This window comes from Dipodomys merriami, unplaced genomic scaffold (assembly GCF_024711535.1).
Source record: "Dipodomys merriami isolate MVZ:Mamm:240054 unplaced genomic scaffold, mDipMer1.0.p SCAF_49, whole genome shotgun sequence".
In the NCBI taxonomy this organism is placed as follows: Eukaryota; Metazoa; Chordata; class Mammalia; order Rodentia; family Heteromyidae; genus Dipodomys; species Dipodomys merriami.
This window is the reverse complement of record NW_027206057.1, coordinates 9,634,909-9,651,060: the sequence shown is the minus strand read 5'-3', so window position 1 is coordinate 9,651,060 and position 16,152 is coordinate 9,634,909. Positions and strand designations below refer to the sequence as shown.

The 16,152-nt window shown below is 42.0% G+C and overlaps 1 protein-coding gene and 1 pseudogene across 3 annotated transcripts in view; one reads left to right on the top strand and one right to left on the bottom strand.

The window, feature by feature from the left end:
• Positions 1-2,988, bottom strand: part of Aox1 (aldehyde oxidase 1) — a 65,715-nt gene extending 62,727 nt beyond the window's left edge. The window contains exon 1 of one of the 2 annotated variants that reach the window (XM_069995770.1): positions 2,819-2,988. In XM_069995770.1, coding sequence (XP_069851871.1) covers positions 2,819-2,863 — 45 coding nt within the window. In that variant the 5' untranslated portion in view covers positions 2,864-2,988. The remainder of the gene's footprint in view (positions 1-2,818) is intronic. The other variant, XM_069995771.1, reaches the window with a different exon arrangement.
• A 7,544-nt stretch (positions 2,989-10,532) lies between these two features.
• On the top strand, positions 10,533-12,556 carry LOC138809300 (mitogen-activated protein kinase 6 pseudogene; annotated as a pseudogene). The gene has a single exon (XR_011366781.1). The product of XR_011366781.1 is annotated as a mitogen-activated protein kinase 6 pseudogene (transcript).
• The last annotated feature ends 3,596 nt before the right edge of the window (positions 12,557-16,152 follow it).

Sequence of the window (16,152 nt, the reverse complement as noted above, 5' to 3'; positions counted from 1 at the left end):
AGGATGAGAAGAGAGAGAAGAAGGGGGTCAGGCTAAGAGGGAGAAGGTGGGAAGAAAGAGGTAAGTGTTGTTGGGCACAGTCAGCAGACACTCCCACAGTGTCTTAGAGGCCGGAGGGGTTGACTTCTGCACTTCCACCTGACCTGCAGGCTGCTTCCAAATTAATCTGTTGGCTCTTCCAGCTTCTTGCCATGTTCACCTCCTCTTCTTTTCTCTGAACTAGTGAGGCCATCCTAACAGCCCAGAAATCTCCTTCTCTTCCAGAAGAAGAGAAGGAAGCACTAATCTCCATCCTTCAAAGATAGCTCTTTCCAGATTCTTCCACTAATACCAAACGAGTCATGAGTAAATGCTCAATGATTGTTCCTTGGTCTTCTGATGCTTGAGCAGATTCTGGCTACTAATGCAGCAGGTTGTTTTCCTGTCCAGCTGTTAGCAATGGCCTCTTCCTTCCCAACCCCTCTGTATGGAGCTTAAATTTCACCCCTCAGGTCCAGGGTAAAGATAGCTATTGGTTCCATTTTGTAGAGGGGAAGACCAAGGCTCAGTGTTAGAAAGCAGTTTTTGCTTGAGCTGAGGCCCCCCTCAGTCACCGGCTGCAGGAGCAGGGGGTAGTTCAGGATTCATGCCTTTGGACTCCAGGAGCCAGTGTCTCCTGGAATGATATTCTTCGATGTCCAAGCATGGTATGGTATGCACTATTCTGGGGGGTTTCGTCCTCAATTCCATGTTAAATGGGTACCCTGTACTTCTGAGGGTCCTCATAGAGCAAGTTTAGAAATTTCTCTATAACTTGACCTCTGGCAACCATGACAGAGCTTGCTTGCCAATAACTTTAGCTTCAGCTTGATAACACCTTTTGAAGACCTGAGATTTTCACAAAAAGCACATACCAGAGACCATCCTGACTGCCTTCAAAGATTCCTTTAAAAACAAGGTGGTAATCCCAGAGGTCATATCTGACTTTAATACACCTCTTGTCTCTGTGGCTTATCTCCTACTTTCCTAGACTTTTACCCTCAAACCAGAAGGTGTATCTTAGTTTTATTCACATACCAAGCAGTAAAGTATGGGAAGGCTAAGATAATTTTTAATGGGGTAATTGTAAAAGGAGAGTTTATCTCTAAAGTACACAAATGGTTACAAGATATAAAATGGGCCTAAAGATAAGAACCAGCTTATCTACTCTATTAAAAAATCAATAGTATACAAACTGATGTTAGTCATTGTGTTAAAAAAAAAAAAAAACAACAACTGGGTGCCAGTGGCTAACCTGTAATCCTAGCTACTCAGGAGGCTAAGATCTGAGGATCTTGGTTTGAAGCTAGTCCTGACAGGAAAGTCAGTGAGACTCTTATCTCCAATTAACCACTAGGAAAACGAAGTTGAGCTGTGGCTCAAAGTGGTAGAGCACTAGCCTTGAGTGAAAAAACTCAGGGACAATGCCTAGGCCCTGAGTTCAAACCCCATGACTGACAAAAACAAATTACCATACAGTCTGTATAGGAAGTAGGGGAGAGAAAAAGGGAGAAAAGGTGTTATACGCAAAACACCTGTTACCTCATTGAACTAAAAATCCTTACCATAACTTATAAAAGTCTACTAATCTGCCTTTGTTCAATCCTACTGATCTATTCCTTACACACATAAAACACCTTTTGCCCCAGGATTTTTGCACCTGGGACTTCTCTTCTCAAAATGCTCCTTCCTGAATGTTTGCTTGGCTCACTTCTACTTCACCCCAGACACTGCTCACAGGTCAGCCTAAGAGGCTAAAATGTCCATCTCCCCTAAAGCATCAGTCATTGTCCATCTTCCTTTGGCTTTGTTTCTATACCAGCACACATCACTGCCTGACACCATGCATTTGCATTTGTGTATGCTTATTGGCTGTCTTCCCAGCACTGCAGGCACTCTGTAATTTCTGCATTCGATAAAATCTAACTACAGCCTGGCATATAGCTGGTCCTTAACAAATGAACTGAGTGTCAGGAACACTCTCAAGGAGTAAGTAGTGTCGTCCCCTTATAGTAAAGGAATTGTGTCTCTATTTGCAATGAAGAGTTGGAATTTCATCCTTGCTGGTTTAGGCAACCACAAAACCACTTTGCTTATGGTCTCATTCTGTTATACAAAAAGAAGACACGATGGGGATACCAATCACTTCACCCTCCAAGGATCCTGGGATCCCATGCAGCAGAGGCACAGGAAGTTTTCATGGAGGCTTGGACAGTTTGAGGGGTCCTCTTTCAGGAAGCAGATGATGAAAGCACAAGGCGAAATTAAGCCTTAGAACAGGGCTCAGGAATGAGGGGCTGGGTGCTAAACCTCAGCCAGAGCTGGCGTCCTCTGGACCAGGGCTGGGGCCCTTCTTAGCCAGAAACAGAAGGCTCTAAATGGGCCAGCACTGGGCATGTGGAAGGGAGGACTCTCGACTTTTAACCTTCGTGCCTCAGCTTCCCTTTTCAAAGCAGTGCCAGTGTGTGCTGAGGACATTCATAGCAGATGCTGGGGTCGGTGCCTGCATCCAGGGAGTGTTTTAAAGGATGTCCAGGGAAGTTTGTTGCCCCCAAGCTCTGGACCTTTTCTGGAACAGTCAGATCTATGAGACAGAGGACAGAAGCCACAGAAGCAGCGGGGGGCCTTGTGAGGCTCTTGGGCCCCTAAGCACCACCAGGGGCTCTCAGAGCCCCATGGTCCTGTCACCCCTGGAACCTGCTTTCCGCTCATCCAGACAGGCCACAGAGGCCCAGCCACCCCCGGGCGGGCAATCGAGGCCGGAGCTCCCGAGCGTGGCCCCGCGGGGAGGGGGGCTCACCTTGCGGCCGTTCACGAAGAAGAGCAGCTCGGAGGCCCGGTCCATGGCGGCGGCGGGAGGCCGGAGCACCTGCGGTCCTCCCACACCCACACCCCGGGTGGCTCCGGGGAACTTTCGTCCTCTCAGACAGCTGCGCCCTGGTCACCCGCGCTCTGGGTGGGCTGAGCAACTTTGGCGAATGAGTAGCTGGCCGGGGCCCGTCCCCCGGCCCTCCCCGTCCCCCCCCCAGCGCCCTCCCGGCCCTCCCCGGCCCTCCCCGGTCCCTCCCCGGTCCCTCCCGGCCCTCCCGCCCCTCCCCGGCCCTCCCCGGCCCTCCCCGGCCCTCCCCGCCCATCCCCGCCCCTGTTCCCCCCCCCCCCCCCCGCCCCAGTCCCGGCCGCTGGGAGTCCACGCCACACCCTTGCTGTAGCCTCGCGTTATCCGTCTCCTGTTGGTGCATTCTTCAAAGCGGCTTTTCAGCTCGTTCTGAAGTCCTCGCCGGCCATCAGACCTGCCACAAAAGTTCCATTTTTGGTGCCAGCCGGGACACGGGGGTCGCAGTCCGGCCAAGCGTGGACTCTGCCACTGAGCCACACCATGGCGTGCTGGGCACAGCACCACACTCGCTTCTACCCGCCTCTGCGGGAAGGGAGCTGACGGACAGCGGCACATGCACTGCTTTCTGCTTTAGAAAAAAACAAGCCAAGTTCATTTTTAAAGTCAAGAGCTACCCTGGATGGGGTGTTCACACCAATGACAATGTTTATCGGGTGTACATCAAGAGACCTAAAACACCCACCTTGGAAAACTTAAAAAAAAAATAAAGCTTGGAAAATACTTACATATAAAGATTGGAATCACCCAGAAGACCACTTTTTAACTCTTGTGTATGTGGTATATGGTGTGTATATGTGTGTGTGTGTATGAGTGTGTGTGTGTGTGTGCATGTGCCAGTCCTGGGCTTGAACTCAAGACCTGGGTGCTGTCCCTTAAGCTTTTATACTCCAGGCTGGTGCACTACCATTTGATCTGTAACTCCACTTCTGGCTCTTTTTTTGGTGATTAATTGGAGACAAGTCTCACAGACTTTCCTGCTGGGGCTGGCTTTACACCACAATCCTCAGATCTCAGCTGCCTGAATCACTAGGATTGCAGGTGTAATATTATTTTCCAAACTTCTTTTCATGTAACATACCTAGAACATTTTCTGATATTATCTGATTTATGTAAACTTTTTTGTGAAAACACCCAAAACTTGTAAGAGGACAACTAATATGTCTTAGGAAGCAGTGAGTGCTTCCTTCTGAAGTGTGCTAAAGCCTGAGCTAGATAGACACAAACTTCGAATTCAAACACATTATCATTTTCAACTGTCAAAAATAAGGTATTTTTAATTTTGATGTTTTTTTGAAACAAAGGCTACTTTATATTGTGCTCCTCTTTCAATTTAGAAGTGCCCTCATGCTCTTCTTTTCCATGTTTTTTAAAATAATTTTCATGGGTTGTCTTATGATTGTACATATTAATGGGAGCCCAGTGTGGTTTTGATTAATGTTTATGTTGTATAATTAGATTAATTAGTGCATATCACTCATCAATTTTTTAATGACATTAGGGAGTTTGAATTTAGGCCCTTGTGTGCTTCCAGCTTGTTTTTCCTTGGTATTGTTAAGATAGGGTTTTACTTTCTACCAGGCATGCCTGAGCTGTGATCTGCCTAGTTTTAGACTTCCTATCTTCACTGGATGACAGACACACTCCATCAATCCTAGCCCCCCTTCCATGGAGAGATTTGTTAAGATTTTTCTATCCAGGCTGGCGGGGCACCACAAGGTAGTCACCACTCTCAATGATTCATACCTTTTTATAATTTTATCACTTTCAGGTACAATAAGATATCCCACACTCACTTGGTTTATATCCTGTCCCAGATTTATTAAATATATATTTTTTCATTGCTACAATAAGCCAACCTGTATCCTTATTTCAGCATTTTGTTATTTCCCTTCCCCTTTGTGAATCAGTAATTTCTCCATAGAGCCCTGGTTCCTATGAATGGGTAATAATATTTAGGAACCATAATCTGAATAGTAGAGGTTATCATAGCCAATAAGTTGTCATTATTTCTGAGCATGTTCAGTGAACATAGCTAGGAAATATAAAATTTTGTAAAGGAAGGGATGAAAAATCCTAAGTTCATATCAATGTCTCTAATTAAAATTCAAGATTGTGAACGTTTAAAAAAAAGTCTTGGATTTTGCCATGATTTGTCCCCATCAAAACTTACGTTGAAGCAACAGTACTGGAGGTGCAGTCCAATGGCAAGTATTTGGTTAAGGAGAGAAACTCTCATGAGTGGTTTATTGCCTTTCTTCTATGAGCTCTCAGTCTCTTTGGATTAGTTACCATAAAGCTGCCTCTCCTGTTACCTCTTCCTATATACCAGCTTCCCTTCCACTTCTTGTGGTGGGTTCAAACAGCACAAGGCCCTGGCTTCCCAGGTTATGGGCCAAATAAACCTTTAATAAACTACCCTATCTCTGATATGCTATATAGCAAAAAACAAAACGTTTTATAATTGTTATCATTTTCTTATGCCAACAATCTTGGTTCTAGAACCTTAACATTAATTGCTTTATCCTATTCACAGAACAATTTTAAAACAAACTCATCAGCCAGGTAGCTCATGCCTGTAATCCTAGCTACTCATGAGGCTGAGATCTGAGGGTCACAGTTCAATGCCAGCCCAGGCAAGAAAGTTCCTGTGAGACTATTATCTCCAATTAATCACCAGAAAACCAGAAATGGAGCTATGGCTCAAAGTGGTAGAGTACTAGTCTTGAGAGCAAAATTGTTCAGGGACAGCACCCAGGCCGGCCCAGAGTTCAAGCCTTATGACTTACAAAAACAAAAAACAAAAAACACAGTAGACAGTAGAATAACAGTAACAGTAGTATAGTGAGTGAAAGTCCTCTTTATAGTTCTTGTTATCCTTAAAGTGAACCTACTGAATATGTAAACTCAAATGCCCCCCCACCCACCAGGTGATTTATCTCAGTTTTCTGTCACCCACTTGGCAGGAAGTTATTTTCATATGGGGTTGCTATCAAATAAACTTTCACTTTTTATTTAATTTACATTGTTCTTGTTACAAACTGTAACATAGTGACCTTTTTTGCAAGAAACTTTTGGTATAGTTGACTAAAAGTAGGATTGCAGGGTCAAATGATAAATGATACAATTTTGTTGGCTGTTGTCAAAATCTTTTCTGTACTTACATAATTTTTACATCCTCCCAGCAGTGTAGAATAATCTCATGTGGTAACAGAATAAAGGGGTTGGATTACCAGAAACTTTGGGGAAGTTCTGAAGGAAGGCACTGCTCAGTCACTATGTATCCCTCAGAAGCTAGGTAAAGAGCTTTCAGAACTGAGATCTCTATGGCGAGGATGCAAGGGTGGTGCTGGCATATTAGGATATTATAGAGGTCTCCCTGATAAAGCAGCTCCATGGCCTCTGAGGGAGCACAGCCCGATAGGTGCTGGTACCTTGGAGAGAACAGGATGTGTGTTCTAGAAGTACTCAAGTGGACGTAAGTGTAACAAAGGGTTCTGTCCTTGGGTGAAGTGCATTCATTACTGAGGAGATACTGACAAGAAAAGCAAGCAATTTTTTTTTTTGTCTCTTTCCAACTCCTCTAGTGCCCCCTGTTGTCAGGAGTTAGAATTATTCAGGTAGCAAAGTAGAAATGTTATTTTTCCGAGTCTCAGAATTACATGGCAAAATGTAGTTTGGTCTAGAAATGAGACAACAATGTCATTCATTAAAAATGTAGTATTAGCAATAAAAGAGTGAATGGGGCCCAGAAACACAACAAATCACAGAAAAGTTGGACAAATGGGATTGCATGAAGCTGCAGACCTTTGCATGGCAAAGGACATAGCTAGCAAGATCAAAAGAAAGCCCATGGATTGGGAGTGGATCTTCACTAGCCATACAACGGACAAGGGTCTCATATCTAAAATATACCTGGAACCCAAAAAATCAAATCCCCCAACAACAAATACTCAAAGAAACAACTGCCCAATTAATAAGTGGGCTAAAGACTGAAAGAGAAACTTCTCTGAAGAGGAAATAAGAATGGCCCATAGATACATGAAGAAATGCTCAACCTCCCTAGCCATAAGAGAAATGCAAATCAAAACAACATTGAGATTCTACCTACCCCAGTTAGAATGGCTAGAATCAAGAAATCTAATAACAACAGATGCTGGAGGGGATGTGGCCAAAAGGGAACCCTACTGCATTGGTGGGAGTGTAAACTTGCTCAGCCACTTTGGAAAGTAGTGTGGAGTTTCCTCAAAAGACTCCACATAGAGCTCCCCTATGACCCAGAAATCCCACTTTGGGGCATCTACCCGAATGATCACAAACAAGACCATACTAAAGCTACCAGTACAAGTATGTTTATTGCAGCATTATTTACCATAACTAAGATATGGAACCAGCCCAGATGCCCCTCAGTAGATGAACAGATCAAGAAAATGTGGTATATATACACAATAGAGTTCTATGCCTCCACCAGAAAGAATGACATCGCCCCATTTGTTAGGAAATGGAAAGACTTGGAAAAAATTATATTAAGTGAAGCCAGACCAAAGAAACATAGGTCCTATGGTTTCCCTTATTTGCAATAACTAGTATATGTCTGGGACAAGCAGAAAACGTCAGATAAGATGATGTTAAGTGAAATGAACCCCAAGATAGGGACACAAGTGGTTTTTTCTTCCTTGCTATTATTTCTAACACCCCTTTATGATGAAGGTTTTGGAAAAATTAGGAATCCATGGAACATTCCTCAATACAATAAAGGCTGTATATGACAAACCTACAGCCAGCATTATACTTAATGGTGAAAAACTAAAGCCATTTCCTCTTAACTCAGGAACAAGACATGGATGTCCACTCTCTCCACTTCTCTTCAACCTAGTATTAGAATGCCTAGCTAAGCAATAAGACAAGATGCAAACATAAAGGGGATCCAAATAGGGAAAGAAGAAATAAAACTCTCCCTCTTTGCAGATGACATGATCTTGTACTTAAAGAATCCCATATACTCCACTCCCAAATTACTCAAGCTGATTCAAAACTTTGGCAAAGTAGCAGGGTATAAAATTAACCCTCAAAAATCAATGGCTTTTCTGTATGCCAACAATGAGAAAAGTGGGGCTGAAATTAGGAAATCAACTCCATTTGTAATAGCCCCATAAAAAATAAAATACCTAGGAATTAATTTAACCAAAGAAGTGAAGGCCTTCTATGATGAAAACTTTAAAAACTTGAAAAAGGAAATCAAAACACAACTTAGAAAATGGGAAAAACTCCCATGCTCCTGGATTGGAAAGATTAACATCGTGAAAATGGCAATACTTCCCAAGGCTATCTACAAATTTAATGCGATACCTATCAAAATTCCAACCTCATTCTTCAAGGAAATAGAAGAGGCAATCCAAAAATTCATATGGAACAATAAAAGACCCCGAATAGCAAAAACGCTCCTCAACAGAAAGAACACTGCTGGAGGAATATCAATAACAAATTTCAAACTCTACTATAAAGCCATAGTAATCAAAGCTTATTGTTGTACCATGGGACTCCTCTGACTCATCGAGGGGCTGTGGGGCCACAGACTGACCCCATGGTTGGCTCTGGTCTCCAGCTGTGCCAGTGGCAGCTGTGTCTCCGAAGCTGTCTTATTGTTCATATTCTTGACAGTAAATATATTTTAGATATGAGACCCTTGTCCATTGTATGGCTAGTAAAGATCTTCTCCCAATCTGTGGGCTTTCTATTGATCTTGCTAGCTATGTCCTTTGCCATGCAGAAGCTCTGCAACTTCATGCAATCCCATTTGTCCAACCTTTCTTTGATTTGTTGTGTTTCCGGGTCTCTATTAAGAAAATTTCAGCCTGAGCCAAGTAGGCTAGGGTTTCTCCTATTCCATCCTGAATTAAATCCCCCAACAACAAATCCTCAAAGAAACAACTGCCCAATAAATAAGTGGGCTAAAGACTTGAAGAGAAACTTCTCTGAAGAAGAAAGAAGGATGGCCAATAGACACATGAAGAAATGCTCAACCTCCCTAGCCATAAAAGAAATGCAAAACAAAACAACATTGAGATACCACCTCACCCCAGTTAGAATGGCTATAATCAAGAACTCTAACAACAGATGCTGGAGGGAATGTGGACAGAAGGGAACCTTACTTCATTGTTGGTGGGAGTGTAAACTTGTTCAACCACTTTGGAAAGCAGTATGGAGGTTCCTCAAAAGACTCCACATAGAGCTCCCCTATGACCCAGCAGTCCCACTTTTGGGCATTTACCCAAATGTTTACAAGCAAGACCACACTAAAGCTACCAGCACAACTATGTTTATTGCAGCATTATTTACCATAGCTAAGATATGGAACCAACCCAGATGCCCTTCAGTAGATGAATGGATCAAGAAAATGTGGTATATATACACAATGGAATTCTATGCCTCCATCAGAAAGAATGACATTTCCCCATTTGTTAGGAAATGGAAAGGCTTGGAAAAAATTATATTAAGTGAAGTAAGCCAAGCCCAAAGAAACATAGGTCCCATGGTTTCCCTTATTTGCAATATTTAGTATATGTATGAGTAAAGCAGAAAAGGTCAGATAAGGTGATGTTAGGAAAATGAACCCTAAGATATGTATTTTAAATGTTTTTTCTTTCATGCATTTGTTTCTAACTCATTTATAAGATTATTTCTTTGTAGCTTTGTATGTCCCTCCCCCACAGTATAACACCTGCTTTCACTATATTTGATGTCGGTATAATTTGTGGAAGGGAAGGGGAAAAACAAGTCGTTCAAATAAGGATACAGGTGGACCTGTTTCAACAATGAGAAGTACAAGTTGTCATGTCAAAAATGAACTTTACAACTTGGGGGGGGGTTGGGTTGGGGGTAGGAAGGATGGGAAGGGATGTGAAGGGTAAACAAAGGAGGAGGCTGCAATGCTTGATAAGAAATGTACTCACTATCTTGCCCATGTAATTGTAACCCCTCTGTACAGTATTTTCACAATAAAAAAAGAAAAAGAATAAGCTTTGACTGTGATTGTGGTGAGCTGGAGCCACCTGATCACTAACAAGACATCTTCTGTCAGCCACCAGCCACAGGGCTTCCTGTTGAAATACAGCAACAGAGGAAGAAAAGAAGCTAAACGGAACTAATGCTTACCAGTACCTTAGAACGATGCTGCTCAGGACCAGTCCAACACTGAATGTATCTGCACTGTGAGGAGAATGTTCATACAAGCCTGTCATGTGCGTATTTATTCACATTTTTGTTAAATGTTAAATCGTTTAGCACAGTAAATCTGAGTGCATAGTATGTCATTTCATTCCATTTGAGTTTCTGGAGTGTTTCTTTAAATGTCTGCAGAGCTGCTGCCCCTTTCTTGAACTATGAGTACTGCAATCTTTTTAAGTCCCAATATGAATAGAGATTTTTGAGTTTTAAATCTAAAAGGAACTCAACGGGCCTGGTTGGCATATGCAATGAATATCCAGAAAGCGTCTCGCTGTGGAAGCATAGTTATTTTTCTTCTCCCTTTTTGAAAGATCTCTCTTTTGATGCCAGTTTTCTTCCTTGTTTACACAAGTTCAACAATTGGAAAGGAAAAGGCAATAGTAAGGGTTTCAAAATGGCAGAGAAATTTGAAAGTCTCACGAACATTCATGGTTTTGATCTGGGCTCTAGGTATCTGGAATTAAAACCATTGGGTTGTGGAAGCAATGGCTTGGTTTTTTTTTCAGACAATGACTGTGACAAAAGGGTAGCCATCAAGAGTGTCAAGCATGCCCTCTGTGAAATCAAAATTATTTGAAGACTTGACCATGACAACACTGTGAAAATGTTTGAAATTCTTGGTCCCACACAGACTTGGCTCATGTGCTAGAGCAGGGCCCTCTCCTGGAGGAGAATGCCAGGCTTTTCATATACCAGCTGCTGCACGGGCTCAAGTACATTCATTCTGCAAACCTACTGCACAGAGATCTCAAACCAGCTAATCTTTTCATCAATACTGAAGACTTGGTGCTGAAGATAGGTGACTTTGGTCTTGCACGGATTATGGATCCTCATTATTCCCATAAGGGTCATCTTTCAGAAGGATTGGTTACTAAATGGTACAGATCTCCATGTCTTTTACTTTCTCCTAACAATTACATTAAAGCCATTGACATGTGGGCTGCAGGCTGCATCTTTGCTGAAATGCTGACTGGTAAAATCCTCTTTGCAGGTGCACATGAACTTGGACAGGTGCAACTGATTTTAGAATCTATTCCTGTTGTCCATGAGGAGGATCTTCAGGAGCTTCTCAGCGTAATTCCCGTTTACATTAGAAATGACACGACTGAGCCACACAAACCCTTAACTCAGCTGCTTCCCAGAATTAGCTGAGAAGCACTGGGTTTCCTGGAGCAGATTCTGGCCTTTAGCCCCGTGGATGGCTTGACTGTGGAGGAGGTGCTCTCTCATCCCTACATGAGTATTTCCTCCTTCCCCACATAGGAGCCCATCTCCAGCCATCCTTTTCACATCGAAGATGAAGTGGATATTTTGCTTATGGATGAAATTCAGTCACATTTATAACTGGGAAAGGTACCATGACTGTCAGTTTTCTGAGCCTGATTGGCCTATACACAACAATTTTGATATTGAAGAAGTTCAGCTTGACCCGAGAGCTCTGTCTGAGTCATGACGAAGAGGTGCAAGTGGACCCTCAGAAATACTTGGAGACCCAGAGAAGTATCTGGAGGACCTTGCTTTCAAAACCCATTACTCCACAGAGTCCTGCTGGCAGTACCTGGACCACCATGAGAACAAGTACTGAGACCTGGAGTGTAGCCATACCTGTAACTACAAAATGAGGTCGTCCTGGTACCTTGACAACTTAGTGTGGAGAGAGAGCGAGGTTAACCATTATTACGAGCCCAAGCTTATTATTGACCTTTCCAACTGGAAAGAACAAAGCAAGACAAATTGGATAGGAGAGGCAAGTCCAAATGTGAGCGGAAAGGATTGGTGAAGGTCCAGATAGTGTTAAGGAAGCCTCCCAGCAGTGGGCTGAGAAGGAGAGAGAGAAGGAGCAGGGATTTGATTTCAAGTACTTCATTGCAGGAACTATTCAGCTCAGCTCGCAGCATGAGCCCACTGCTCATGTTGTTGACAAGTTAAATGACCTGAACAGCTCCGTGTCCCAGCTAGAATTGAAAAGTCTGATAGCAAAGTCAGTGATCAAGGAGAAGAAGGAGAAGGGGATGGCGAACCTGGCGCAGCTGGGGGCCTGGTACCAGTCGTCCTGGGACAGCCAGTTTGTGGGCAGCAGGGAGGAGTGCTTCTCATCAGTCAGTTCTGCTGGGAGGTCAGGAAGGACGAGCAGGCGGAGAAGGAAAACACGTCCACCACCTACTTGGACAAGTTCTTTAGAAGGAAGGAAGAGTCTGGAGTGCTAGAAATTGAGCCAGAGGAAGAAGGCAGGCTCGGGGCCAGCCACAGCGGGGAATTCCTCTTTAACAAGCAGCTCCAGTCCATAGGCAGCCCCCAGTTTCTCAGCCCCATGGGGTCACCACTTCAGTGCAGGCCACCTAAATACCTTCTGCGCTGAAATCCTCCCCTCAAATTCCTCACAAGACACACAGCAGCATTCTGAAACACCTGAACTAAAATACTCAGCAGACATTTCCCTTCGTGTTTTTCATGAAATGTTTTGTATTTATTACTAGTGTTTGCCATTTTTTTACTTGAATCAGAAGGTATCATTTAGTAAGGAATTAGTTCTTGGTTTTTAAAACCCAGTCTTTTTTTCCCTCTCCACGTGAGAGTTTTCATTGTAACTGGCATGTCGTTTGCACACACAGAATAGAGCAAGCTAATGCAATGCGGGGGAGGTGGGAAGGGGGGGACGAGTGTTCAGACACCGCATTCTCCTACTACAAGGAGCTGATTTACAGGAAACAAAAACCTGGCCTTGAAATTTACACAGTGAGACTGTAAATACTTGCATGAAAATGCCTTTTTCCAAAAACATTTTTCATTCATTATTATTTTCAAGTTTTTCATACTGTACACATTTCTTAAAACACGTGATACCAGCAGCAACTGAAAATGAATGCCGAGTTTGGTACACACGTGTTATCTACCTCAAGGTAACAAGTACGTGGCAGAACCAGTTCCACCCAGCGCCCGTGGGCGCCCCGTGCAGCAGCGTCGCCGCCATCGTCTCAAGTGTTCTGATTCCTAGTGCATCACATCTTATTTATTTTAGCAAATCAATCTATTTTCTGTATTTAATTATAACAATTAACTTGTTCAAAACCTTTACTTGCAGCTACACTTTGTCCACGTGGCACTCTGGTCTGTTGCCTACCTAGCTGAACCTACAAGTCAGCCCATCCGACAGCTGCCACTGCTTCACCACTACTATGCGTTCGTTTAATTAAGTACTCACTGTGTACAGGAATTTGTATTTTGGAGGTGCTTGATCTATCTACAAAGAAAATTTAGGAATTACTTTATTATAAAATGCTCCTACAAGTCTTGTGTTTATTTTTTAAAGCCTGTAACGTTAGACTTGTGCATGGAAGTAAATAAGGTACATCATTATGTAGTTTCCCAATTGTACACGGTAGACATTTGTTGTTTTTGCTGAATGATCTATTATTCCTCATCCCCAAGGCAAGCATGATAAACTAGGTTAAATGTAGCATGGGACAGCACAGTCTTAGAGTTGGTTCCATCTATTTTATTTTGCTGAATACTGTCTGTATCTTTGGTTATCCTGTTTGAAGAAAAAGGACAAATAAAATATGGCCAGCAAAAAAAAAAAAAAAGAACAATAACAAACACTGGAGGGGATGTGGGGGAAAAGGAACCCTGTTACACACTGGTGGGAATGTAAAGTACACACACTCTGGAAGGCGGATTGGAGATTCCTCAAAAAAATTAAAAATAGAACTACCGGATGAGCCCACCATACCACTTATAGGCCTCTTAGAATATGGTAAAGACACTTGAACGTCCATGTTCACTGCTGCACAATTTATAATAGCCAAATTCTGCAAAAGCCAAGATACCTTACAAGAGTGGATCAAGAAAATGTGATATTATATATATATATATATATATATATATATGTATATCTATCTATCTATATATATCTATATGCCACATCCAGTTACTCATCCATTAGAAAGAATAATGTCATTTGTAGGGAAATGGATGGATTTGCCTAGAACAAATCATGTTAAGTGAAATAAGTCAAGCTCAGAGAGACAGATGGTACGTGTTTTCTCTCATATGTGGAAACTAGATCTAAAATATAACTATGTATACCATATACAGGGCTTAATGCATTTACACACAAACTAAAGGAGGGTATTCTTAGGGGAACTCAAAGGTATAACTCCCCTGAACAACTGAAGTACTTTTTTATCAAAACAGTGGAAGTGGAAACATGCTTTGGGGTGTGAGCAATGAGGGGCAGACAGGAAAGCAGGGAGTAAGGGTAAGCTAATATACTCTTTCTATTCGATGTACATTATATGAAAAATGAACTATGAAACCTGAGGATAGGGGAGGCCGAAAATGGGGAAAGTGAAGGGAAGAGTGACATTGAGAGGGGGAAATAGGGGAAAGAAAAGGAAGATGTGACATTGACTAAGGGTGGCTCTGTACTGATAACCTGACTTAAGGAACTATAACCCTTTTGCATATAACTTAACAACAATGACAACAAAGAGTGAAAGAGAAAAATTAAAGCTGGTCAAGGCAGGAGATAATTTTAAATTCTCTTAGATGTTTCATATATATTGAATGGTTCAAAAAAAGATATTCACATACACTGAATGCAAAACAAGGTAATTTGGTATGCAAGATAACCAATATGTAGATATTTATTAATATATTTTATTCAATTAAAAGGGTAAGAGCTGTTTGGTTCAAGAATGTTATGTAGAAACTTAAATGAAGAAGAAAATATTACATAGTGACAAAATTATTTCAAATACTACAAAAGTAGTTATGTACATATATGTAAATATAGGGATGGATAAACAAACATACATGAAATGCCAAAAAAGAATGAAACACATTTTTTCTCAAGTGTTTGTCAATCTTGATCCTAGCTGTATTTCTGTTCTGATTTCACTATGCTTCTGAGAACTCAGAAAAACTAGAATCCATAGGTTTTCCTCATCTTCTTATCTTCCTGAAGAAGAGAAAACAAGGCAGATTAGTAAGAACCCCAAACAAGGGCTTCCGCTTTGGAAAACTTCCCCATACTAGTAAAAAGACAGTTTCCTTAAAACCTGCTTTGCCTGCACGTGACGTGCTCACATGTCAGTGCTTTTCTTTAAAGTGTTTACTGTCCGTGATTAACTCTGAAAATTAATAGATTTGGTTTTCTTGACATAAAACCTTCAGCTCAATGGAATCATCCTATGGGTATTTTTCTGTGACTAGCTTTTCTACTCAGTATCTTTACTCATTTTTAAACTTCTCTTTTCTAAGAACACTAAATATACTCATTTTATATTTTATACCTGATTCTGCCATCAGTTGTTTCTACTGGAACCTTGTTCCATGGTTTGTACATGTGTGTTTTTCTTTACTTAAGTTAGCTGTTTGGGGGGGGGGGGGGGCGGGAATGGAAAGGGATAGGAAGGGGAAACAAAGGAGGAGGCAACAATGTTTGATAAGAAATGTACTCATTACCTTGCCCAAGTAATTGTAACCCCTCTGTACAGTATTTTCACACACACACACACACACACGGTATTTTCACACACACACACACACACACACACACACACACGGTATTTTCACACACACACACACACACACACACAAAGTTAGCTGTTCATTTACTTTGCAATTTGAGCTGTGGAAAATATGCTGAGGCAGAAATGGTGGGACAAAGTGATACTCAACTTGACACCATGTTGAAAATGGGAAGGGGGGGGCGGAAGGGGAAGAGGTTTAGAAAGAAAGGAACTCAATACATGACTTCTGTAACTATAATCCCTTTGTATACCACCTTTACAATTAAAAAAAAAAGTGCTGAGGCCTGAGATGAAGGAAAACTCCTGGAGAAAATATTTATATTGGCTCCTTAAAGACACAGGTGCACTACAATTCATGGATTCCTTAAACTAAATCCTCAGCTTGAAGGTTTTGTGCTTTCCAGTTATTAGGAATTCCAGTTATAATCTTCATAAGAGCTCAATATTGGTTATGAATTCTCAGAATACTTTTTTTTCTTC